This window comes from Schistocerca cancellata, chromosome 4 (assembly GCF_023864275.1).
Source record: "Schistocerca cancellata isolate TAMUIC-IGC-003103 chromosome 4, iqSchCanc2.1, whole genome shotgun sequence".
Taxonomy (NCBI): Eukaryota; Metazoa; Arthropoda; class Insecta; order Orthoptera; family Acrididae; genus Schistocerca; species Schistocerca cancellata.
Window position 1 is genome coordinate 690,187,043 of NC_064629.1, and position 27,221 is coordinate 690,214,263.

Below are 27,221 nucleotides of genomic sequence, written 5' to 3' on the forward strand. Positions count from 1 at the left end.
CTACAATTAACTGTCATGCTGTAGCTGTGTATTTAACTCAATAAACTAAGTACCTGGTTCAAAGCATTAACAAGACATAACTATTAAACATTCAATTACGAATTATATTGTAGGTGCTCTTCGTAGGAGTTCTTCGAGCGCTGAATTATTTTTTGTGGTTCGTAAGCAATGGAGTAGTTCTCACTACACCTTTGAAGTTCGGATCCAAGGATGTTACACAAAACGTGGTCGACGCATTGTCAACGCCGTGTATTGTGGTAGTGAGAATGTCAAACAAGGTGTTTTGTTTAGCAATTAATGTTTAGCCTGTGCGTAATGTTTCTTCTTTGTATACTAGTAATGAGTTCGCTATAAGCACTCATCGTCATATAATTTGTTTCGAAGGCTTGTAATTGATTCAGTGCGGTGCCGACAACAGCAGACGACGACATGGAAAGAAGAAGATTTCGATGATGATTACAATCCTAGTAAAGAAACGAGGGAGATGATTTGATTACAAAAGAATAGAATTGCAGGAACATGTGGTTATTGTTGTTGTTCGTAGGGTTCATATCGTTAGTGGCCGGCATATGCATCACCCTTAGTGTTCAGTGGTATATTTTTCGTAGATATTTACAAACTCTTCCTTACGTCGGACCTCCGGAGACAACAGAAGCAGATCCTTTTAGACTTCCACAGGTGTGTGAAAGTACTTTTGATATATTTATATTGCCGTTGATAGAAATTTGTTCAATTTTATCATATGGAGGCGCACACCCTATGCATTGGCAGAATGTGTAGATCTTCGATTGTGCATGTATTCAGTAAACATGACGAGTTTTACAGTATCCTATTGAATATTTTTCGCGATAGTTTTTAACTGTGTCTGCTTAAACAACGTTGATCATTTGAACAGCAAACTTTTATTTATTCTAGGAACACAGGGCAAGATTTTGAGTTGTCTAATTATGGCAAATTCTTCGTAAGCCTCTGCAGTAGTTTAATTTGTTGTGTATAAGCTGAGCAGAAATGGGCGTGGTTCTAATCTCTGTTATCTTTGTAGAAGCTAACAGTAAATTTTGTCATTTGATGAACTATGTCTAAGGGTTAAGTAATGTAGCAGCACGTGCCCTTTCTGTCTTTATACTATTTTATTTTATCTTGTGGTGGCTTGCTAAAGCCTAAGCATTTAGTGTGACCTCTCCATTTCATGATTCATAATTTTCTTATTGTGTAATATATTTGTGCTGGAAATTTGGGAAAAATGATCTTGGCAGAGCCTCCATTATTTTGCTAAGTATTCCTGGAGTTACACTGAACATAAGAACTATTGTCGTAATTTCAGTAATTTTGAGTTAAATTTTCGCACAACAGTATATACAGATGATGTGAATGCACTTCCCCTTGACTCTTTTCTTTCTTTCGCCATACCCCCCCCCCCCCCCCTCTCACCGAATACACAGAACTGGATTTAAATGAGTATATATTTTGTTTACTTGTTTTTGTAAGTATTTCATGTGAAAGAGTAGTAAATTCTCTGTTCTGAAACCTTACAGCATGAAAGTTTGCACCACTGAGGCATAATATGAACTTTTATTTTCTTAATTCCAATGGAGTGAAAGTAGCATTTGACTTCCTGTTTGCTTTCAGTAAGTTGTCTGATTTATCTTGTTTATGATTGAGTTGAAAATGGTTTGTACCGAAGTCAATGCTTCAGATAATTAATTTGATAGACACTGAATTATTCTGGTACTATAGTCAGCAGCTTGTGGTGTTGTTGTTAGCATTACTGACTGTTATTCATGGGGCCCTGTGCTCAGTTACAAACTAACTCAGAGAGTGTGTGTGTGTGTGTGTGTGTGTGTGTGTGTGTGTGAGAGAGAGAGAGAGAGAGAGAGAGAGAGAGGTCATTATTTAATCCTAATTGGTGCCCAAGTCACCAAAGTGGCATCAGATGAAAAGACTTATATCAGGTGGCTGAACTTCCCAGAAGGGGTCTGCTGGCAAAAGAGCCTCATGCATATTTCACATTTCAGGTATAATCCTGACTCAGCAGGAGGAGTTCAGAAAGTGTGTTCTGCCTTAGTGTATTTGGTTTTCACTCTTATGTATTAAGTTTCCCAAATTGTATGTTAACCACTGGTAGTTTCTGTTTTCTTAATGGGAATGTCACATAGTGGTTGAAAGAATACTGTAGAAAGTCAAGTAAAATTGTCTCCCTCTATTTTACATATGGTATGAAAACCCTGAATACTCTTCTTCTTGTCCTATTTCACATTCTGTTTAGCAGTCCTTCCTTATTACACTTGTTTATTTTTGGTAAGAAGGCCAGAGGAGTTATTCTTATGTTGTATTAGATACATTTTCAATACTATGTGGGCTTACTTGTATTCGTATTCTCCAACCATCTTCCTCCTATTCATTTTACCCCTCCAGAAAAATTCTGCCCAATTATTTTGTAGCTAAATTACCAGCAGAAACATATGTGGGTGAGTGAACAAGTGATTGTCATGTCCTCAAATTGTAGTGAAAGTTAAGGGAGGAGATATTGTCTTAGATGATTTGTGTTACACAATTTTATTTTAACTCTGCAGTAAACCTTTTGGAACTTAAAGCAGGTCACAGATCCTTACTGTCTTAAAACTTTCTTCCGTAAGCGTTACTTTATCAGGAATATAGATCGATCTATTACAGCACTCCTGAATTTGTAAATGAAGACAGGGTGGAGATACTGCCACACTCAAGCTTAGTAGTTTTTCTTTATAGCAATATATTTTTGATTGTTTTATATTAACATTTTCTGAAAAGTTCAATTGTTGGCTACCCTGGCTGATGTATTTGACTATTCAAATTTCATCATTGACTCATCCTGGATGGATTCTTAATGCACTGTAAAAGTTCTGAAAAGTAGATTATTTGGAAGTGGTGTTCGTGGATCATGTGGCTTAATTGGAGTGTTTGATACCACATCACTGACTCAATCACACACTCACATTTCAAAGTAGCCTCAACCTTGGAATATGCTACAGATCATCGTGTCACCACATTTAAGATTTTGTATTCACATTTCATGGCTTTGTAAACTTACAACCAAATGTCAACTTCCAACCTAGACTTTAGGCCTACTTACCATTCTTTGCAATCTCTGTCCCAAAAACTAATACAGATATGAAAGAAATATTGTCAGCACTCTTTTCTCTTTCTGTTTGCACACTGTGTTGTCACATCATCATTATGTTGAAGAACAAAGCTGTCATCTGGTAGTGGTACCTTCAGTTGACCTGTGTACATTATGTCTCTTGAGAATTTTCTGTTTGTCTCCAGCATTACCAGAATGATTGATTTCAAAGAGTTCTATACATTTAGTGTAGTTTGGTTTTTAATTTTTGTGCCTTATTTAACAGCAACAGTTATATTTGTGTGTCACCTTCTGATTTGTTCACTGACACCTCGGTGAAGAGAATATTCCAGGCACTTACACGTGTTGTGTTACACCAGATACATTTTGGGTCAGCTACTAATCATTGTCAATAAATTGTGAGTGACTGAGGACCAGAGACGTATAGCTTTTTCATGGTCTGAAACATTATTGTTGTTTTAGAACTGGCTCCATGAAATTCATCAAGCAATTCAGCAAAATTCACTTGAAGATTTTGAGCAGACAGCGCAATAAGGATATTGTTAATTTCTGGCTTAGCTGATGATTTTTCAGGTTTTAAGTTAGGACTAACTCATATTTGGGGATATAACAGGCTTTTATGCAGTTAATGAAAAGTGCCAAAATCCACTTTTGTACTTGATCACCGAAGTGTGTGCTCCACTCCATTGTGATGTTATCTAGCCATGCTACCTTGCCAGCCATACAAATATTAATAGCTGCATTCGGTTCTTCCATGTGAAAATACTGTAAAAGTTCACTAGTCTCCATTACCTCTGCATGTACAATTTTGTAATATGACTTAGATTTAGGATGGTCCAGTTCACCTTTATTTACAAGTTGACAGGCACTCTCGTCTGGTGTTACATTTGTATATTCTTTTCTGATTGGTCAACTCAGGTGCTTGAGACGACTCGAAACTTCGTGGCGGCTTGTGCTCAGATTTATCTCCTCCCATCAATTTACACAAAGCATCATCCTTGTTTCTTCGATATCACTGTTAATGGATCTTCTCTGACTGATAAGGTCACTTCACTAAAAGCATCATTATCAAGGTAGTTTTCATGTTCATGAGTTTCTGAAGTTAGATCCTATTTTGTATTGTGATTTGCAGCCTGATGGGATTGAGACATGGAAACAATGCTTCACAATGTTTGCAGAGTTGTCTTATGATTCTGGAACTAGTTCAGTACTAAGGATGCTGTTGTCCAGTGGAGAGGTGAACTTCTCCCAGTCTGCTTTCTTAAAATTATACCATTTTCAAAGAAGAACTGTTGGTGGTCGGATTGCAGAATACATCTGGCATACAACAGGATGGTGTTGTGTGTGGGTAATTGCCTCTTCCACTAATTTCATAAATAACAGATATTTGTTCACTCACAAAGATGAGATCAGAATGACATCGTCTCTATCTTGCACTGTTGAATGATGCTTGATGTTTATCATTTAGCAGCTGAGATCACATGGATCTTTTCATTCTGCTACAGTGTCTCTACTTTTGTCAGTATTTGAATAGCCCCATATAGTATTATGGGTACTGAAGTTGCCAACCACAAACTTGATATATTGATGCTGGAAGTTTCTTGGTTCCACAAATCTGAATTCAGTGCCTATGGGGGGAGGACTTATGAACAGATATTATGGAACAATTACCCACCTCTACTGTGAGAATTTCTATATCACCCTCCACTGATATTCTCATGGTGAGAAACTGAATATGAAGCTAGATGAAGGTGGCACTGCCATATTGTCGATGGTGATGTTAAGTCACCAGGCTTATCACTTTCATTTTGGAACAACAAGAGCCAAATCACTATTAGTTTCATGATGCATATTAAATCACAATTCTGGTCATGACACTCCTGACTTAGTAATTCTTCCGTGTTTGGTGACAGTCCATCAGTATTGATTTAGATGATGGTCAGTTTTGGCTCTGAAAAGAGCTGTTTTTTTATAAACAATGTTGATCACTGAATTGCTTCTAGAGTGCTGATGTTCAGTTCAGTACCTGAATTTGTAGAGCTGGTACTGATGTAGAGGCACCACATGCAGGAATCAGCTTTACCCCCAGCTGTTATCTGAGTTTTAACAAAAGTTATTGAGAAAGATCAAGCTGCATTACTAAAAGTTATTTTCAGGTGAAATTCGTACAGTCATGTTATAATACTAGTTCCTACATTAAATGTAGGTTTTCACCTACTTCAGTTAAATCAGTGAAGTATTTATTGGTGGGATTACATACTCTTAGCCTTATACAAATCTGATGTTGAGGCTCGTGCTAGAGCATTACAAGAGCATAATGAATGTGCTTGTAGTTGTATGGGACATTCTCATCACACATTCTTCAAACATGATTTTTTAGCAGTTTTTGCCAGGTATAACGACTGATTTCAAGAGAATCCCTTATTGGAATTCATTGATCAACCAGAGTCCATTTCAAGGAGGAAGAATACTGCCAATTGCAAATGCATAAGCCAGTGATAGGAATACACACTCACTTTGGGATCATAAAAATCATTATGCAGAAATGTGTTCATTACACTTAAACAGTTTGTGTTCACCAAATACTATGTCAATTGTGGTGATAGAGCTTTGACTACTTTTCATTGACACTCTTTTCTTATATCTTGTTGCAAGAGGTTAAATCATAAGCTGCTTTCTTGAAAAAATGCAACAGTGGACTAGAACCCAGTCATTCTGAAACATTTTAGAATAACTGTTTTCTAATAACTTGATACTGCTTATTAAGATATATTGTACCACCATAGTTCCTGTAGTTGGCATCTTCACTAACACACAGAATCATACTACTTCTATTACTGCTCCTGCTGCTCTGCTGCTATGACTATTTAGATTTGAATTTTCTATGCATTTACCAATTTATTTTTGTCAAATCTTGAATTGGCTCCTTTAAAAAAGTCTGTGGCTTATTTCTTTTGCTTTGAACATAGGACAGATGACAAAATCAATGCAAAGTACAACCTTATACTGGTTATAGTACTCTCTCCTTCTTGGAAATGAATGTAAAAGTTAAGGAACAACAATGCAATGAGCATACAGCAGCTCATGTAGTGTAGTAGTTTCAGAACATGCTATTGTCGTAAACACTCATTTTGCCTGGGAGGGCTAAATTGTTTGCTGTTATGTCAATTATGATGACAAAAACAACAGTGGCAGCAGCAGCAAATAAAAAGACAACTACAAAAACAACCATCACTGTAATCTTTTGTATTACTATTGAATGATACTGGATGTTTGTAATCATTTTGTTTGTGTAGTGTATACTGCATTATATGTCGAATACTGAGGACTGATGTTGTTTCAGACAACAGTGGAAAATAAGGGTGGGTTCCAGTTTCCTTACCAACAACTCTTCATTACTCCATCACTATCATCATTTGCATATACAAAAAATGCTGCCAAAGAGCTGCTTGTTGCACGTATTAGATAGCAATTCCCACATGTTAGCCCATCTCTCTCTTTCATTGACATTCTAGCCAAAGTAATGTTCTCAAATATCTATAACATTTTTTAAAAAAGGTTTACAGAATATAATTCTGTCCTTTAGGTGCTTATCAGTCATTTGATGTAACTGACATTAAACACTCTGTCCTGTAAGCCAATGAAATCAGTCTTTTCATTTGGTCTGCATGTTCAGTTCACAGTTTAGACATGTGTGCAACAGAAAGTATCATCTGATCATAACCCTTAAATAAAGGTGATAACTGGGAACCCTAGTACATTGTTTTTGCTTATTACGGGAATTTTGTCAGCTTCCTGTTCTTGTTTCATAATTATCCAGTGTAAGTCATCAATAATTCTTTATACAGTACTCTCATTTAATCCAAACATACCAATCATAAAATATCCTGCCCTTTACTATGTATTTTCTTATATTTCATTCATCCAACATCATAACCCAACATGCTTCTACTCCATGTTAGGTTACCTGAATGTTTAGTAAATAATGCTTCTAAAAGAGCTGTTTGTCGTAATACATTTGTAGTGAAGGGAAAAATGCTATTTCTCTTAACTATGTTGAAGCAGAAGAGATGTCAGTGGATATTTTCTTATATTTTAACATCATTACATCATGTAATCTAAATGTGAAAAACATTGTCTAACTTTGTCCATGATATTAGTAAATACTGTTTCATACATTTATCCTTATTTTTACTTATAAAGCATTGATGCTAGTTGGTGTTCTCGTGAACCTATATTGTTATTTCTCTCAATAGGAATAATTTGTAAGGTGTAAATAACTGCATCGAGTCGGCTTATTTCCAGTGTCGCATAGTGAGAAGAGTAGGCAACCAGTGAAGTGACAATCTTGACAGTTTTACTGAAACCATAAATTCTCAGTGCCAGTTTCATTCTGCTATGGACACAGAAGCTGAGAAAGAACTATCTGGAACATGTCATTTTCTGCCCCGAGATAAGTATGCAACAAAAATGTCATCCTGCCGCAGACCACAAATACACTCTCTCATCAAAAGTATTAGTGGACTTAATAAGGGATGTGTCTACTCTTCTCTTTTGTAATAGCTTTGAACTCTTCTGGTGACACTTTAAATGAGGTGTCTGAATGTCTGTGGAGGAATGTTAGACCATTCTTCCACAAGAGCCAAAACTAGAAATGATAGTGATGTTGGACACTTTGGTCTGGAGCGAAGTCATGTACTGACTTATGCAAAAGGTGTTCCATTGGGTTCAGGTCAGGAGTCTGGGCAGGCCAGTCCACTTCAGGCATTTGATTGTGCCTCACAGGTGCTGCTTTATGACAGGGTGCACTGTCATGCTGACATAGTCAATCATCATCTCCGAACTGTTTGTCTACTTTACATAGTACACAGTGTTGTAAAATGTGTGCACCTCCTTATGCGTTAGTGTTTTATTAAGTACAATTAGGGGACCACACCCTAACTGTGAAAAACACCGCCATACCTTAACATCACTGATTCTGTACTTCACTGTTGGCAACACACATGATGGCAGGTAATGGTCTTCAGGCATTCGCCAAACCTAACACTTACATCAGGTTACCACAGGATGTAGCATGATTCATCACTTCAAATCATTCGTTTCCAGTCATTCTCTGTCTAGTGGCATCACTCTATACACCACCTCAAGCCTCCCCTAGTAGTGACTAAAGAAATGTGTAACTTATGAGGAGGTGCTCAACCATATTACCCCATCATTTTAACTCCCTACACACATTCATTCTGAGAGCTGGGCAGCTGGTAGAAATTTAGAATGCACAAGTGATTCCTACTGCTGACTTCATGGAGTTTTTACAACCATCCCCTGCAGTGCCCGACAGGGACAAGTCCATTGAAATTGTTCATAGCTGATGACTGTATTCAATACAGAACCTACATTGGATTCTCATCTCCTCGGAACCAGTTTATTGAGATATTTCTTTATCCCTTCTGCGTCAACTGGTATTAGTATTCATACAAGAGGCGATCTTGTGTCAAAGTATGTTGCATGGTCGTTATTGATGAAGTCATATTTACTGAGTGTGCCAATAGTCATGAACTCACACCCATTTCCCCTCTCCCAGTAAACAAATATCTCGCACTGACCCTCATTCATGTCTCCCACCCCCCATCAAACACCAGTCTATCACTCCACCTCCGAATAACTGCACTCCCACCACAACACTTGTGTCTCACTCTCTCCATCACTCACTTGGTCTCTCACCAACAGTCACACAATCACACGTCTCATCTCACACACCTCTCATCCTCCCACACACTATTGCGACACACCTGTACATACATCCAACTTTCTTCCCGAATACCCTTTTGAGATCCTATAACTATGCTCTAATCTTTAAGTGGCACTAATAATACCAATTTGTTCCTGTGCTTGACAAGCTAGCTTTGTCACTACATATTCCAGTGCTACATTAAAAAGAAGTCAAGTAAGTGTACATCATTGTGAATACCCAATGGCTCTGACAATATTTCTGAAACCTTTACTGTATTGCAGTGGCATGAGTAGGACTAAAAAATGTCTTCATTAATGTTGACACTAATCGTGTGTACTGTGAAAGTGACTCGTTCCACCGCACTTCGATAAAAGAATCGTTCAAATGATCTATGAAACATGTAACTAACCAACCAACCCACTTCTCACAAAATTCGTTCCATCTACGGAGTTCCGTTTCTATTCACACCTTATAAGCTGCTTTAAAATTGTAGAATAAGTGGTGTGTTCCAATTACAAATACAGTTTCTTTCCTTAGATTTGTCTCAGATCGAAAACCTGATTTACTGTCGAGTTATGTGGGACAAATCCATATCAATGTGGACCTGTGTCTCTCGGAACGATTGGGAGGTGACTGTCAAATAGGAGGGTAGAAAAAACGTTATATTTCAAGTTTAGATGTGCCATTCCTCGGGAAATTTGGTACTCCATTTGATCTTGTTGCTTGTAATCATCGAAAATGGAACCTTTCTTCTGCTATTATGGCATAGAAATCTGGTGCTACATACCCCTGGAAACCTGCCTATCCACGCCACGCAAAATCGCAGCTGTATTGCGTTCCGAAGCGGGACCAGCACACTATTACACCAGTGCTTAGAACGTTTCAGTGTGTGATTCTGTGTACAAGGTGACAATTACTAAACCATATAAAAAAAACGCAAATTAATCATAAACTGCGTTGTGCACACACTGTAAGCGTCAATACAGATATTCGGATGTAGATTATGATATGGCCGTTGTCAGCTCAGCAGTGGTTTTGGGGTTATTGCTGTATACCTTGTCTTTAATATAGAACCACAGAAAGGAGTGGCATGTGTTCTGAGGCGGAGAATATGGCGGCCAATCGAGGCCCATGCCTGTGGCCACCCAGTACCCCAGAGTGCTCTTGCAGGACATCAAGCACTCCTGCTTCGATGAGGTCGAGCTCCGTCTTGCAAGAACCACATCTTGTGAAAATGAGGGTCACTTTGGATAATGGGGACGAAATCGTCTTCGAAAAATTTAACGTACCGTTCGGTAGTCACAGTGCCATCCAGGAATATCGCACCGATTATTTCGTGTCTGGATATCGCACACCACAGAGTTACTCGTTGAGGGGAAGAGACGTCTCGATTGCGAAATGCGAATTCTCAGTCCCCCAAATGCGCCAATTTTGCTTATTGACGAACCCATCCAAATGAAAGTGGGCTTCGTTGCTAAACCAAACCAGGCATGCGCATATTAATTCCCATCGTGCCCCGCCGCCAACCGTGCAGTTTGAACGTCGTAACACAAACCGTCCAGAAGATATGGTGATTTTATTTCATATAGTTCAATAATTGTCACCCTGTATATACAGGGTGTCACGTAAGACGTACCACCCGTTTTATTTCGTGAACGGTTCCAGATATCGAAACGAGGCTTATCGCAGGTGATAATATGCGGAGGAGCGTGTTAAGTCTTATTAGTGGAACCGTATAGTTTTCGTAACTGCATTCAATAGCTTTTGGAAAGATAAATTCATATAGCGCTTGTTAATATTGAGGTTGAAACCTTTTGGGAAAAAACCGAGAAATGTCCAAAAATTGGAAAGTAATGTGGTCAGAGTCGGCTGTTTCGTGTAAACACTGCCAAACGAATCACTCAAGCCAGACTCCGTCGCTATATGCAGCGAGACAGGCCTATGCTGCTAACATGGGAACGTCACGGTAGTTGTCAGCAATAGAACAAAATTGTTTTTGTTTTATTACTGACTAGAAAGAAAAATTCTTTGTCAGTGGAGGGAGGAATAAGTGGGGCGATAATGAGTTTTCCCTTTCTGCTATAGCCCTCCATTTACGTATCGCTCTCAAATTGGTCACAATACATCAGATGGGTTTGTGTTTTGTGGTGTAGAAGTGTGGCCAGTGAGGCACGCAGTAACAGTGAAGGTTACAAAGGAAGGCTACGACGTTGGGATCACAGATTTCCTTCAAACTTTGTGCACCTTCAGTAGGACTTTAAAACAACATAATGTACAAGCAGTAACGTGCTGTACTTTGGCACTTTCTAGAAAACCGCAAGAGAAGTTTTACGCGTGTATTATGTAACTGATCTATCTGTGCGTAGTTGCCGGGCGTTGAGAGTTCTTGGTATGAAATGAAATGTCGTGTGGCTAGGGCCTCCCGTCGGGTAGACTGTTCGCGTGTGCAGGTCTTTCGATTTGACGCCACTTCGGCGACCTGCGCGTCGATGGGGATGAAATGATGATGATTAGGACAACACAACACCCAGTCCCTGAGCGGAGAAAATCTCCGACCCAGCCGGGAATCTAACCCGGGCCCTTTGGATTGACAGTCTGTCACGCTGACCACTCAGCTACCGGGGGCGGACAGAGTTCTTGGTGATGAAGTGATTAGCGTTCCAGCTACGAAATACGACCGTTTATGAAGCGACGGTTCGACTCCCGCTCAAACTTAATTTTTAATCTATATTTTTACGTCACAGGTCATATTATTAAATTTATAGGATATCTGAGAGGTAATATAATTAATAAAACCACGTGTATTTGCATGGTATTGGACTACTTACTATTTTAATTAAATTTAATTATTAGAACTGACATTTTTATACCTGTAGACAATTAAATTAAGAAACACCTACATGCAATCTGATAAGGTGAACTGTTTTGCACCTCGACGCTTCGAACTGTGGACAAGAGGCAGGCCCTATTTGGCAGTTAACCTGCGTAGCGGTGAGACGTTGCTGATGTACCAAGAACGGATAGCGTAGGTGCAGTTTTTTTTAATATCACACATTTTACACTTGTACTACAAAAATGAAGGTTTCAGCGGAATTTGAACCGTCGCTTCATACATGTTTGTCTTACGAAACTCGAACGCTAACCACTTGACCACCACGAGCTCTAACGTCCGGTACCTGCGCACAGATACGTCAGTTACATAATAGACGCGTAAAACTTCTCTTGCGATTTTCTCACAATTTCCAGAGCAGTGCACGTTACCACTTGGACATCATGATGTTTTAATGGCCAGCTAAAAATGTACAAAGTTTGAAGTAATTCCGTGATCCCAACGTAGTGGCCTCCCCTTGTGAGTGAGGGATGAAGCTATGTAACTAGTGGCGGATTTCACGGGAAGCAGCTCTCCATCTTATCTACCATCACCTCCAAGAAAACGAACGAAATTTCCAGAAGGAATCTGGCTTATGCGTGCAAGATATGGACAAAACAACCAAGGGATAAAGCTGTAAATGTTGATCTTCCCCGTCTGTGTCTTCCTGGATTAGCAATTGGTATGACACCGCGCCTGAATATTAAAACAGTGTTGGCACAGAAAAGGAAAATTAAGACCAGGATTGTGTTACAAAACTTTGAAAACAGGCTAAAACGACGTCATTCGTCAAACCCAAAAAAATCTGTAGGATGTGATAAATCGTGAATTACGCGATCATTTTATAGCAAAGAGACAGGAAAACGCAACAACAGATGACCGCACATTGCGACTTTGGGCACTGAAAATAAAGAAATGATCCTCACAGTTCAGTGCAGTTCAAAGCTTCCAGCTCGTGGGCAAAGAAATTTAAAAGTAGGAATAAGATTGTCTCTCGCAAAATAGCCCACACAGTTAGCAAGCGGTTGGTTGAAGGGGATGCCATTATTCAACAAAAAGCGTATCATTCTATGAGAGAAATCACGTCTCTCACCAAGAAAAAAACATCTGTCACCAGATCAAATAAAAATACCAACCAATCAAGATTTGGTAACAAGCTACGATCTAGACGGACTCTCGCAGTGAAGGGAAACGAACATGTCTTTGGTGTGGTTGGATCCGTATCGACAACCACGCACTCTTCTATTATAATACCTGGGATTGTGATGGATGGTACGCCGCTATCTCATGTGTGTGTCCTTGTATCGGAGCCCACCGGCCTTTTTCCTGCAAATATGAATATAAATTTACCGAACATCAAGGCGTTTGCTAGCAAATCTGCTAATATGACGAAGAGCGATTTAAAAGTATTCCCATAACAAGTATGTGGCCAGATATACAAGATAAAAATTAAAGCCCTTCTTTTGGTTGACACGTGGGCAGCCAATAAATATGACGAACTGTACTACTCTGCAGTTCCTAGAGGGGCTGAATTAATCAAGAAGTTGACTGCAGCAAAGTACACTGGCACTGCGCAAGCTGCCCACATTTTCTTTTTCGGTCCATACAAGACTTTTTGAAGTTTATCACAGATACAATTACAGTATCTTCTGACAATGACGTTAACATACGGCGTAGAGACCAATTCTTACGCCTTCAGTCGTTGTGTATATCCAGTTCTCGGCGGCACGATTCTCCAACTTAATCAACTTTTTTCCACGCGGCTACAGTCGCTACTCCAAACACTTCCCTGGTGTATTTGATACACTTAGATTACTTCTTCGAAGAACAGTTAACGGTAGAGTGTTGCTGTGAGTAATGTGACCAACCTGCTTTCATGATATGTGCACACTGCGAGAACTGTCTATGCATTGACTCTGCTGTTATTGCTGGCTTGCATTCTTTTTTGCCTCCGGTAGTGTACTCCAGTAAGTAAACTCTGTGTGACAGTGTTTCATATCATACTATTGACTGTTTGTCTTAAACAATCCTTTTGCGTAATAAATCACTCATACTTACAGTATTCTCATCGTAACTGTGACGACTAGATCTCCTGATCTAATGGTCCAAATCAGACACAATTTTTATGGTGTATGTCTATTTTGTTGCTCTATTAACTGCGCTATGTATGAATATAATACGCTACAACACATCGTGACCTTCCCTTGTAAGATGAAACCTCTTTTCCTTTACAACATAGATACAGGCTCAGCTATAATTTTTTGTATGGAACTACAGCATATGCTAGCTGCTGGAACATCAAATGGGGCTTAGGAAAACGATTTCATCATGTGTGTGCACATTTCCAGGCAGGGGCGGATACAGATTTTTTCTGGGTGGGAGGGGACGGGACACAAGGTTCAGAAGGGTGAACATGTCACTATAGGCTTTGTGAGACTAATTTTAAAACACACACACACACACACACACACACACACACACACACACACATATATATATATATATATATATATATATATATATATATATATAAATTTGGTTACAGTTATAATTTTATCTTACATATGATGCAATGGAAGTTCCCTCTTTTGTTTCCTGCAGGAGATATCTGACACTTCCTCAGCGGTCATCATTGATGCAATATCTTGATGGATATGCATTAGTGCCAGTCCATTTAAAAGATATGTCATCCTGCCGCGAAGATGGGTCTCCAGACGGCGTAATGTTGAGAAAGATATCTGTGCAGTGCTGACTGCTACAGAAAATATTCACAACTACTGACAAGAGATTCTAATATTTGGCAGCGCCGTCTCTCTTTTATAGGCATCAACTGGAGACATATTTTCGCCCATTTGTAGCCAAATTCATAGTTCTCTGTTCAAAGCCGCAAAACGAATACTCTTCTGCCGGTTGTATCTCAAAATTGGATCAGTTGGTCTGTTAAAAGCATATCTCTACATCGCTACTTAAACGGAATGCCACCTGTAAGCATTTTCGAAAGTTCTCCAACTATTAGTGATAGGAGGGGCGTTTGAAAAGTCCGTGCAAAAATAAAAACTACTTACGTGTTTGGGGTAAACCTTTTTTATTTTTCGACAAAGTCTCGTTTTAGACTTATACACTTCGCCCAACGATGCTCTAATTCGTCGATCCCTTCCGAATAATAGGAATTGTCCAAGCCTGCAAAATAGCTATTAGTTGCTGCAATCACCTCCTCATTTGAATAAAATCTTTGTCCCTCCAGCCATTTCTTCAAATTGGGGAACAAATAGTAGCCCGAGGGAGCCAAGTCTGGAGAATAGGGGGAATGTGAAACGAGTTGGTATCCTGTTTCCATTAATTTTGCGACCACAACTGCTGAGGTGTGTGCTGGTGCATTGTCGTGATGGAAAAGGACTTTTTTGCGGTACAATCTCCGGCGTTCATCTTGCAGCTCGGTTTTCAAACCGTCCAATAACGATGAATGATATGCACCTGTAATATTTTTACCCCTTTCCAGATAGTCAATGAGGATTGTGTTGTGTGTTGTGGTCTTCTGTCCAGAGACTGGTTTGATGCAGCTCTCCATGCTACTCTATCCTGTGCAAGCTTCTTCATCTCCCAGTACCTACTGCAACCTACATCCTTCTGAATCTGCTTAGTGTATTCATCTCTTGGTCTCCCTCTACAACTTTTACCCTCCACGCTGCCCTCCAATTCTAAATTGGTGATCCCTTGATGCGTCAGAAACTGTCCTACCAACCGATCCCTTCTTCTGGTCAAGTTGTGCCACAAATTTCTCTTCTCCCCAATTTTATTCAATACCTCCTCATTTGTTATGTGATCTACCCATCTAATCTTCAGCATTCTTCTGTAGCACCACATTTCAAAAGCTTCTATTCTCTTCTTGTCCAGACTATTTATCGTCCATGTTTCACTTCCATAAATGGCTACACTCCATACAAATACTTTCAGAAACGACTTCCTGACACTTAAATCTATACTCGATGTTAACAAATTTCTCTTCTTCGGAAATGCTTTCCTTGCCATTGCCAGTCTACATTTTATATCCTCTCTACTTCGACCATCATCAGTTATTTTGCTCCCCAAATAGCAATACTCATTTACTACTTTAAGCGTCTCATTTCCTAATCTAATTCCCGCAGCATCACCCGATTTAATTCGACTACATTCCATTATTCTGGTTTTGCTTTTGATGATGTTCATCTTATATCCTCCTTTCAAGACACTGTTCATTCCGTTCAACTGCTCTTCCAGGTCCTTTGCTGTCTCTGACAGAATTACAATGTCATTGGCGAACCTCAAAATTTTTATTTCTTCTCTGTGGAATTTAATTCATACTCCAAATTTTTCTTTTGTTTCCTTTACTGCTTGCTCAATATACAGATTGAATAACATCGGGGAGAGGCTACATCCCTGTCTCACTCCCTTCCCAACCACTGCTTCCCTTTCTTGTCCCTCGACTCGGATTATCCCTTGGGAGTCCCAAAAGACAGTCGGCATAACCTTTCCGGCCGAAGGACTGTTCTTCACCTTTTTTGGTGCAGATTCTCCCTTGGTAATCCACTGTTTAGGTTGTTATTTGGTCTCAGGAGTATAATAATGTAGCAATGTTTCATCCACAGTGACGAAACGATGCTTAAAGTTCTGCAGATTCTTCGTGAACAGCTGGAAACCATCCTTGTAACACTTCACACGATTCCGTTTTTGGTCAAGCGTGAGCAATCGCGGAACCCATCTTGCGGATAGCTTTCTCAGTCCAAATGTTTATGCAAAATATTATGTACCCGTTCACTCGAGATGCCCACAGCACTAGAAATCTCACACACCTTAACTCTTCTGTCATCCATCATCATATCATGGATTTCATCAATGATTCCTGGAGTCGTAACCTCCACAGGGCGTGCAGAACGTTCACCATCACTTGTGCCTATATGGCCCCTCTGGAAATTTTGAAACCACTTATCAACTGTTCTAATCGAAGGTGCAGAGTCACTGTAATGTTTATCAAGCTTCTCTTTAGTCTTCTGAGGCGTTTTGCCTTTCATAAAATAATGTTTAATCACCACACGAAATCCTCCTTCGTCCATTTTTTGACAGTCACTCGACTTCCTTGATTCACACGAATTCGAAACACAAAGAAATAGACCAATATGGCTGAAACTTGGTGTGCATTCTTTCCAAAGATGCTACTAACTAAACATGACCTCGATACGCGCCGGTGGTGCCATCTCTCGGGTCCGCAGTTCGTGGTCGTGCGGTAGCGTTCTCGCTTCCCACGCCCGGGTTCCCGGGTTCGATTCCCGGCGGGGTCAGGGATTTTCTCTGCCTCGTGATGACTGGGTGTTGTGTGATGTCCTTTGGTTAGTTAGGTTTAAGTAGTCCTAAGTTCTAGGGGACTGATTACCATAGATGTTAAGTCCCATAGTGCTCAGAGCCATTTGAACCATCTCTCGGACTTTGCACGGACTTTTCAAACCTCTCGTAGTGTTACTGACTGGGCCTGTTCAAAGCATAGCTGTATATCACTAATTAAAAGCATTTCCGAAAGTTCTCCATCGATTAGTTATAGTGTATGTCTGTTAATGTATTCAACTAGCCGCATTTCATTTGGTGATTCAACCGTGAAATGGTGGCAGAGTTACTTTCACATTCATAGTATTGGTACCTTACGGATTACTGGTTTCAGCATGAAGTGAAGCGCTATCTGGTAACTGAAATACGTTGGTTCCTGATAGAAGCGCTATATGATAACTGAAATATGCTGGTTCCTGATAAAAACGCCAAGCAGGACACAAGGTACAATTTGCTAACAAGAGAACTTGGGCGTAATGTCAAGGTGCATAGAACAACAAAAGTATTGCTTGCAAGTAGCCTGACGGTGATGGAAAATCGAAACGTGTAGCTTCAAATAAAGCTGGCGGCAGTACTATTTCGTACTAACTAGGAAAAGAATCCAGCATTTACCGAAAATGTCTGAATATGTGAACCAGAACGCAGCCCTAAAAATTTACAAATTTTTCACAAAGTAAAAATCTAAAGTTTACTTTCATAGTGAGTAAAACCTACTCAATAACTCATTTATCTGCTACGCAGTCACGAAACAATAAACTATGTCGTATTTTATTGTACTTTTATCGTAAATCTTGAAAAAAGAAACTAGAAACAATGAAATTAGGGCATAACGTAAGAAGTCGGACTTTTTAATTCCATGTTTTCTGTTATCTATTTATTTATTTTTTAAGCTCAGTTACATGGGCTGCCCGTAGGTAAAAATTCTGATTGTGCCGAGATTCTCTCTCTCTCTCTCTCTCTCTCTCTCTCTCTCTCTCTCTCTCTCTCTCTCTGTCTGGGTGGGGCAGTTGCGGGCACTTGTCCTCGTGCCCCCCGCCCCCCTCCGCTCCCCCATTTAAATCCACCCTCGTTTCCAGATTGTTGTTAAAAACAACTCCAGTTTCGTCAGGCAGTTTTCCATTTAAACCCTCCCCATTGCTGTTCACTTGTCAAAGCCGAAACAGAATCGCCGGCTTTTACACTTTATAATGATAAACAGACCTATTCTCGATAAATAAAATACCTATTGATTTCGTTAGACTTTAAAAAAAATACCTGACTTGTCTTTGCCTGGAGACGCGTGAATGATTGAGAGAGATAAAACACCCACAGTGAAACATATGTGTCTATTGATAATACTTGAAACTGTAATTGGACGGAATACACATTGAAGAAACTAAACATTTTATTCAGAATGAATGACATCTCATCCACCCATTAATTTTCATAACGAAACATAGTTATACTGTTTACTTAACTGTCGACTGTGTCCCCAGGGGGCTCGCCGCTCTTTGGCGTGTTCGTGCTCGGCTACCACCGGCCCCTGCCTTTGCAGCATCTTTTCCCTTCCGTGCCGCATGTCTATCCTCTTGCTGTTCTTCTTCCCGTCCCTTGGGGAACATGTCTGGGATGTTGTTGGAGGCCAGCTGGTGTGGCCGAGCGGTTCTAGGCGCTTCAGTCTGGAACTGCGCGACCGCTACGGTCGCAGGTTCGAATCCTGCCTCGGGCATGGATGTGTGTGCTGTCCTTACGTTAGTTAGGTTTAAGTAGTTCTAAGTTCTAGGGGACTGATGACCTCAGATGTTAAGTCCCATAATGCTCAGAGCCATTTGAACCATTTTGATGTTGTTGGAAATGTGTTCTGCATATTCAGTCTCTCCACTGCCTTTCATTCCTTCTTTATTCTTTCATTCCCCTCCGTCTATCCCTCCTCCACTTCGGCGTTTAACGTTGCTCTTTTTCTTCTTCCTCCCTGTGCGCTCCTGAAGGCCAGCTCAGACGTCTGCCGCGTAACAGGTGACTGGGTAACGCGTAATTCCCAGCCCCGGGTTGACAGGTAGGGTTCGCATGTACCCCATGGTAAAGGCCAAGCCCAGGAAGGATTGACTGCCTGAGCTGTTACTTTCCTAAATTGCCGACTGGTCCCTCTGTCAGATGTTCGGGAGGTGCGACCTGAGGTGTGAAAAATCACCTAGGCGGGTGCACGCCCTTTGTAAGGGGGGGGGGGGGGCAGTAGGAAGGAACGCACCATCGGAGATGCTGGCAGTCATGGGGATTTTCTCGCAGTGAGTCAAACATCATAATCTCAGTCAACGTGTACTAAACGTATACGGAATGAGGCTAACGATTCCTAGACCCTCCCAGCTGTACCACGGTTCCTCGTGATTTCACATATGGAAGACGGTCAGTCCTTTGTTACGGTAAATCAGTTTATTATTAAGAAAGGTGTTGATGCAGTTGCTGGCCCTTTGAAATCCTGCTTTCGTTTAAGAAATGGCACTTTGCTTTTGGAGACTTCTTCAGATTCTAAAGCACAACTGCTTGTCACTTCGCTCCTCCACGGCCATCGTGTTCGTGTCGTGGCCCATCGAACGTTGAATTCTTCCAGTGGTGTTATTTACACTAGGCTGCTCGATGGTCTGACTGAGGCAGAAATCCAAACGTACCTCTCTGATTAGGGTGTCATTGTTGTCCATCAGGCGACGAAAAAAGTGGATTCGTCTTTAGTGTCCACACAAACTTGAGTCGTTCTTCCATCAAAGAACAAAGCAGGCTATGAAGTTAACACAGTGCGACTGTACATTCCGAACCCAATGCGCTGCTACCATTGTCGTCGTTACAATCACACTCGAGAGTACTTTCGACACCCACCCAAATGTGCAACGTGGTAGGGATGCTCAGAAGGGCGATTGTCCGCCTTCTTCTCCCCGCTGTATCAACTGCGATGGCGACCATGCCGCCGCCTCTCGCGATTGTCCCGTGTATCTCGATGAGCGGGCTGTTCAGGAGATCCGGGTGAAGGAAATAGTGCCTTACCTGGTCGCTCGCAAGTTGTTGGCTAGTCGGAAACCCTGCGTTCTGCCATCTGGAATCTACAGTACTGTTCTTGCTATATCTCGCTCCACGGAGCAGATGGCCAAGCAGACATGCAACTTCAAATATAGCACCGCAGTTGTAAAATCGCCCAGCGTCATGGTAGCGTCCCCCTCTCCTCCTCCAGCTGTGCAACAAGCCACCAAACTTTCGCCTCACGGGACGATGTAAATATTCCTGAATTCCAATCAAGAACAACTGCCAAGATGAGAAATATAGAAGTAGATATCCTCGGTGTCGCAAAGCACTTAACAAAGGCAAGGCTTCCGGTCCAGATTGTATACCAATCAGGTTCCTCTCAGAGTATGCTGATAATAGCTCCATATTTAGCAATTGCTCAAGTCACACCAATACCCAAAAAGGGAAGTAGGAGTAATCCGCTGAATTACAGGCCCGTATCACTAACCTCGATTTGCAGTAGGGTTTTGGAACATATACTGTATTCGAACATTATGAAGTATCTTCGAAGAAAACGATTTATTGACACACAGCACTGATTCAGAAAATATCGCTCTTGCGAAAATCAACTAGTTCCTTATACTCATGAAGTAATGAGCGCTATCGACAGAGGATACCAAATTGATTCCATATTTTTAGATTTCCAGAAGGCTTTCGACACCGTTCCTCACAAGCGTCTTCTAATGAAACTGCGTGCCTATGGAATATCGCCTCTGTTGTGCGACTGGATTCGTGATTTCCTGTCAGAAAGGTCACAGTTCTTAATATTGGACGGTAAGTCATCGAATAAAACGGAAGTAATATCCTGCGTTCCCCAAGGAAGAGTTTAGGACTTCTGTTGTTCGTGATCTGTATTAACGGCATAGGAGACAATTTTAGTAGCCGTCTTAGATTGTTTGCAGATGATGCTGCCATTTACCGTCTTGTGAAGTCATCAGATGACCAAAACGAATTGCAAAATGATTTTAATAATATATCTGTGCCTCGGGCATGGATGTGTGTGCTGTCCTTAGGTTAGTTAGGTTTAATTAGTTCTAAGTTCTAGGGGACTGATGACCTCAGAAGTTAAGTCCCATAGTGCTCAGAGCCATTTGAACTAAAAGAAATCAGCTAAATTTCGATTACGCGATAAGTCACATAAATCTGAAGGCTGTAAATTCAACTAAATACTTAGGGATTACAATTACAAAAAACCTAAATTGGAACGATCACATAGATAATGTTGTGGGTGGAGCAAACCAAAGATTGCGATTCATTGGCAGAACACTTAGAAGGTGCAATATGTCTACTAAAGAGACAGCTTACACCAAGCTTTTCCAACCTATCCTGGAGTATTGCTGTGCGGTGTGGGATGTGCATCAGGTGGGACTGGCGGATGACATCGAAAAAGTACAAAGAAGGGCCGCTCGTTTTGTATTATCGCGAAATAGGGGAGATAGTGCCACAGACATCAGACGTGAATTGGAGTGGCAATCGTTAAAACAAAGGCATTTTTCGTTGCGACAGGATCTTCTCATGAAATTTTAATCACCAGTTTTCTCCTCCGATTACGCAGACATTCTGTTGGGACCCACCTACACAGGGAGAAATGATCATCACGATAAAATAAGAGAAATCAGTGCTTGCACAGAAAAATTTAAGTGCTCGTTTTTCCCGCGCGCCGTTCGAGAGTGAAATGGTAGAGAGACAGTTTGAAGGTGATTCATTGAACCCTCTGCCAGACACTTTATTGTGAATAGCAGTGTAATCACGTAGATATAGATGTCACCTGCTACACAACCGGCAAGCCGGAAAGGACAGAAGGAATAGTCCCACGAAAACTTCCTATGTCCCTCCATCCAACAAACATCTGAGTCTTCATCTACCAACTGGAAAGGCTCCAAGAAGTCAAACAAAGGGAAACGATCTTCTCCTTCACCGACTCAGAGATCCTCTTCGATGGTGTCGCCACGTGATACCATCGCCCGGCCGACCTCCGTGTCACCAGCGCGCACCACCAACCGTTTTTCTACCCTGGACTCTGCAGACCGACAGAAAGAGAATGCCGACACCTCTGTCGACCTCATGGAGCAGGATCCTTCTGCCTCTGTGCCTTGTAGCAGCGACGTGACACACCCTTCATGTTTTCCTCATCATGACTCTTCTCTAAGGGAACTGTCGTGGCCTTAGATCCAACAAGCAGGACATACAGATGTTCTTAGAATCGCAGTGTCCACTTGTACTCTGCCTCTAGAAAACAAAATTGCCTCCCACAACCGTTTTGAGCTGTCGTATTTCGTCCCGGTCTGCTTCGACCTCCCCCACCCCCCCCCAAGGATGGTTATCTGTCTCATGGGGAAGTCGTGCTGTTCATCCAGGATGATGATCATAGTCAACCCAGCTCCCTGACTACGCAGCTTCAAGCTGTTGGAGTCCTCATTTTCCTTCCTCACTTCACCTTTTCCCCTTGTATTGTTTACATCCCTCTGTCGTTCGGTGTCACCAGGGCAGACTTCCTCCAGCTTATTGGGCAACTCCCTCACCATTTTCTGCTGCTCGGTGACTTTAATGTACACCTTCCCCTTTGGGGCTCGTTCAGAACCTGTCAGAGAGGTGCCCTCTTGGCTGATGTTCTTAATTTACCTTAACCTCATTTGCCTTAACATAGGGGCACCCACGTTTCTTTCAGACACCACGCACACCTATTCCGATTTGGACATCTCCTTCCACACTGCCCAGCCTGCCCATCATCTCGAGTGGTCCATTCTTTCTGACGTGCACTGGAGTGACCATTTCTCGTGTGCCATCCAATTACTGTCTCATACCCTACCTGTGTGTACACCGAAATGGAAGCTTTCTAACTGGAGGCTCTACTCTTCCCTGGCGACATTCGATGAACATTTCCCGAATTGCGATGACCAGGTAGAATATGTTACAAACGTTATCCTTACTGCCACAGAGCGTTCCATTCCTCGCACTACTTCTTTACCGCACCATGTCCTGGTCCCTTAGTGAACTGAGGTGTGCCACGACGCCATTTGCGCGTGGAGACGTGCTCTCTGCGTTTTTAACAGTCTTCCTACAATGGCAAACTGCATTCATTATAAACGATTGTGTGCACAGTGTTTTCACATTCTTTGGACTAGCAAAACTAGCTAGCTGGATTTCATTTACTAGTTTGTTCAACTGTTCGTCTCCCACTTTTGTTATGTGAGCCAACCTCTGACGGCTCTCTGGGACCAACGTCAATTCCCAAATTTCCGGCCTGACAGTAGCAGACGCTGTCATAGTGGACTCTATTACTACCACCAACACCTGGGGCCGCCATTTTGCGGAAATTTCGAGCTCCTCCCACTATCATCCTACCTTCCTCCATCGGAAATGAGCAGAGAAGGCTCGAGCGATACTCTTCTCAGAATAATGAGTGCTATGAGGGAGCTAGATAATGCTCTCACTTCATCCCAATCCTGCACCCCAGAGCCAGACGATGTTCACATTCAACTGTTGCAGCACTTTCCTCTTGCAGGCAAGCACTTTCTCCTTCATCCGTACCCCCCTGTGGGTTCGGTGGCAAGAATAGGCCCGAGGTATTCCTGCCTCTCATAAGAAGCGACTAAAAGGAGTTTCACACGTTTTGGCCTTTATGTGATGGTCCCCTGTAGGGTTTGACCTCCATTCTTCAAAATTTTCCTGAAGAGCGAGACAACTGGGGAAGGGCGCCTTACATTGTGCATCATGTCCATCATGCATTGTGATCTTTAGCCCACTTTCTCGTCGTCGCATTTCAGTCCCGCTCATTCTCCATCTCTTGGGCAAGGACACCTTCTACCATGCACTATGCAGTGTCGCTTTCTGCGTCGACGATGACCATGGACTTCTTTGCACCTGATATCGAGCACGGTACCCAGTCTGTTGTGGTGGGGCTGCCATGTACACCGTTGGTTGTAGCCGCCTGACCACACAGGGATCGCTCTGCTGATGCCTGTACCGTAAACTCCCCATGTATGCCAGGGGATAGATGCCCATCTCCTTAGAGCATCGGGACTCCTGGCAATGGCCACGCTGCCAGGTAGCCTTTGCTGCAGCTGGATGGCGCCAGTGGGGAGGGCCCCTGGTTGGAGTGGGTGGCATCAGGGCGGATGACATGCGATGAAGCGTAGTCCATCATCTCTTGCTGGTAGTGAAACACCAGCAGTCTCTAAGTATTCACGAGCTCAATTCAACACACAGAAGTATGACCCCAAATCGTTCCCCTCCCTGGCCACACCATGGGAGGAACGTGAGGCTAAGAATGGCAGCGGATCTTATTCGCCCCAATACCGTGTATGTTCAGGAGCTGATGGGGTATCTTTCGTGATGATGAAGCCTCAGTTTTTTGTTGAGGATTTAGAGGACAAGTTTGGATAGTTAGAGGGATTGTCCAAAATGAGATCTGGGTCAGTCTTGACAAAACAGCGTACTCTGCCCAGTCACGGACGTTACTCGCTTGTGACAACCTGGGGGTACTCGCTTGTGAGAACCTGGGGGATGTTTCTGTAACCATCACGCCCCATAATAGCTTAAATATGGTCTAGGGGTATCATATTTGACAGAGACCTTCTGTTGCAGTCTGACGGTGAGCTGCACGCAGTTTAGAGTGGCGAGGTGTACATTTTGTCCGGCGTGTCCACCAGGGTCTGAGGGATAATCAGGTTTCCACCGGTGCCTTCATCTTGGCCTTCGAGGGTGATACATTGCCCAAGAAGGTCAAGGTGATGGTCTACTGCTGTCATGTAAAGCCCTATATCCCTCACCTGACGCAGTGGATTAAGTGCTGGAAGTTCGGCCATATGTCTTCCTGCTATACTTCCAGCATCACATGTCGAGATTGTGGATGCCCATCACATCCCAATACTCCATCTGCCCCGCCTCCCATCTGTGTCAACTGTGGAGAGCACCATTCGCCTTGCTCGGCAGACAGCATGATTCTCCAGAAAGAAAGGAAAATCATGGAGTACAAGACACTAGTGACCTACACTGAGGCAAAGAGAAAATTTGAACGCCTGCATCCTGTATGTATGACATCGTCTTACGCCACTGCTACAACAGTTCTAGCACCATCAGCTCCACCAACCCACCGGCCGGTGTGGCCAAGCGGTTCTAGGTGCTTCAGTCTGGAACCGCGCGACCGCTACGGTCGCAGGTTCGAATCCTGCCTTGGGCATGGATGTGTGTGATGTCCTTAGGTTAGTTACGTTTAAGTAGTTCTACGTTCTAGGGGACTGATGACCTCAGATGTTAAGTCCCATAGTGCTCAGAACCATTTGAACCATTTTTCCACCAACCCCAGTCACCTCTCAGAGTCAGAAGACTACACCTGCCCCTTGATGTTGGGGGGCATTTCCCTACCTATTGCCCCCACACCACCTACTTCAGGAGCAACATCCCCAACCACCAGGGACGTCTGTCCCCATTTCTATGCCGGAGAAGTGTAAGGCTTCTTTAGCTTCTCTCCCTAGGAAGAGGTCCCTTGGGTCACTCCCTTCCCAGGTTTCTGCTTGACACCCACCAGTGGCTGAAGAGCTCAAAAGCAGCTGGTCGTAGGGCTTCACTCTCATCCTCAGTCCTGGAGACTGAGCCAGTGAAGTCCTCCCAGCCAGGGAAAGCCAAGGAGCAGCGAGAAAAATCCAAAAAGAAGACCCCCAAGACCACGGAAATTGCGGTGGCACCCACACACCGCTACCTAAAAGTTCTGCATATGAGGATGGGGTGGAGATTCTGGCGTCTGCTGAGGACCTAGATCTCGCCAGACCCTCAGACACAATGGATATAGACTGCTGAGGCAAAAAGTCGGTGGCAGCAGGTGACCCTGAGGCGTAAACGGCCGCATTGAATGTTACATGCCTTCCCAGTCTCACGATGACGTCATCCTCCAGTGGAATTGCGGTGGTTTTTTCCACCACCTGGCTGAGCTGCGGCAAATGTTAAGCTTTGCGCCTGCTGTCTGCATTGCTCTCCAGGAAACCTTGTTCCCGGCAATGCGTACTCCTGCCCTCTGCGGCTATAAGGGATATTACAAGAACCATAGCGACTACAATCGAGTGTCAGGTAGAGTTTACGTTTATGTTCTAAACTCAGTCTGTAGTGACACTGTGCCCCTTCAAACCCCTCTTGAAGCTGTGGCTGTCAGAATAAGGATGATGCAGGAAATAACTGTCTGCAATGTATATCTTCCTCCAGATGGTGCAGTACCCCTGAATGTATTAACTGCACTGATTGATCAATCCCTAAACCTTTCCTACTTTTGGGAGATTTTAACGCCCATAACCCCTTGTGGGGTTGCACTGTGCTTACTGGCTGAGGCAGATATGTCGAAACTTTACTGTCTCATTTCGACCTCTGCCTCTTAAATACTGGGGCCGCCACACATTTCAGTGTGGCTTATGGTAGTTACTCGGCCATTGATTTATCAATTTGCAGCCAAGGACTTCTCCCATCTATCCACCTGTGTGGTAGTGACCTGTTACTGCCCCGGTGTCAGGCCCATGGACACCTGCCCAGATGGGCTTTAAACAAGGTGGAGTGGGAAACTTTCACCTCTGCTGTCACCACTGAATCACCCCCACACGGTAACATCGATGTCATGGTTGAGCAGGTGACTACAACAATTGTTTCTGCAGTAGAAAACACGATCCCTCTCTCTTTAGGGTGTCTCTGGCGTAAGGCAGTCCCTTGGTGGTCGCCGGAAGTCGCTGTGGCAATTAAGGAGCGTCAGCAAGCTCTACAGCGGCATAAGCGGAACCCTTCCCAGGATCACCTTATAGCCTTTAAATGGCTCTGAGCCCACCTTCGCCAACTTGTCAAACGACGGAAGCAGGAGTGCTGGGAGAGATACGTCTCGACCATTGGATGCCATATGTCACCTTCCCAAGTCTGGACAAAGATGAAAATGGCGTGTTATCTACCGACGCAAACGCAGTTGCCCAGCACTTTGCTGAGCACTTCGCTCGATTCTCTGCATATGCGAATTACTCCCCAGGCTTTCGCACTCTCAAACGGCAGCTGGATGGGAAAGTCCTCTCATTCACGACATGCCTCAGTGCATCCTATAACGTCCCATTTACAGAGTGGGAGCTCCTCATTGCTCTTGCACATTGGCC

The 27,221-nt window shown here is 42.6% G+C and overlaps 1 protein-coding gene across 2 annotated transcripts in view; it reads left to right on the forward strand.

Moving 5' to 3' along the window:
- The first annotated feature begins 222 nt into the window (after nt 1–222).
- Nucleotides 223–27,221, forward strand: part of LOC126183707 (PDZ domain-containing protein 8) — a 215,048-nt gene continuing 188,049 nt past the window's right edge. For both annotated transcript variants that reach the window (XM_049925893.1, XM_049925894.1), the window contains exon 1: nt 223–678. In XM_049925893.1, the coding sequence (XP_049781850.1) occupies nt 520–678 (159 nt within the window). In that variant the 5' untranslated portion in view covers nt 223–519. The remainder of the gene's footprint in view (nt 679–27,221) is intronic.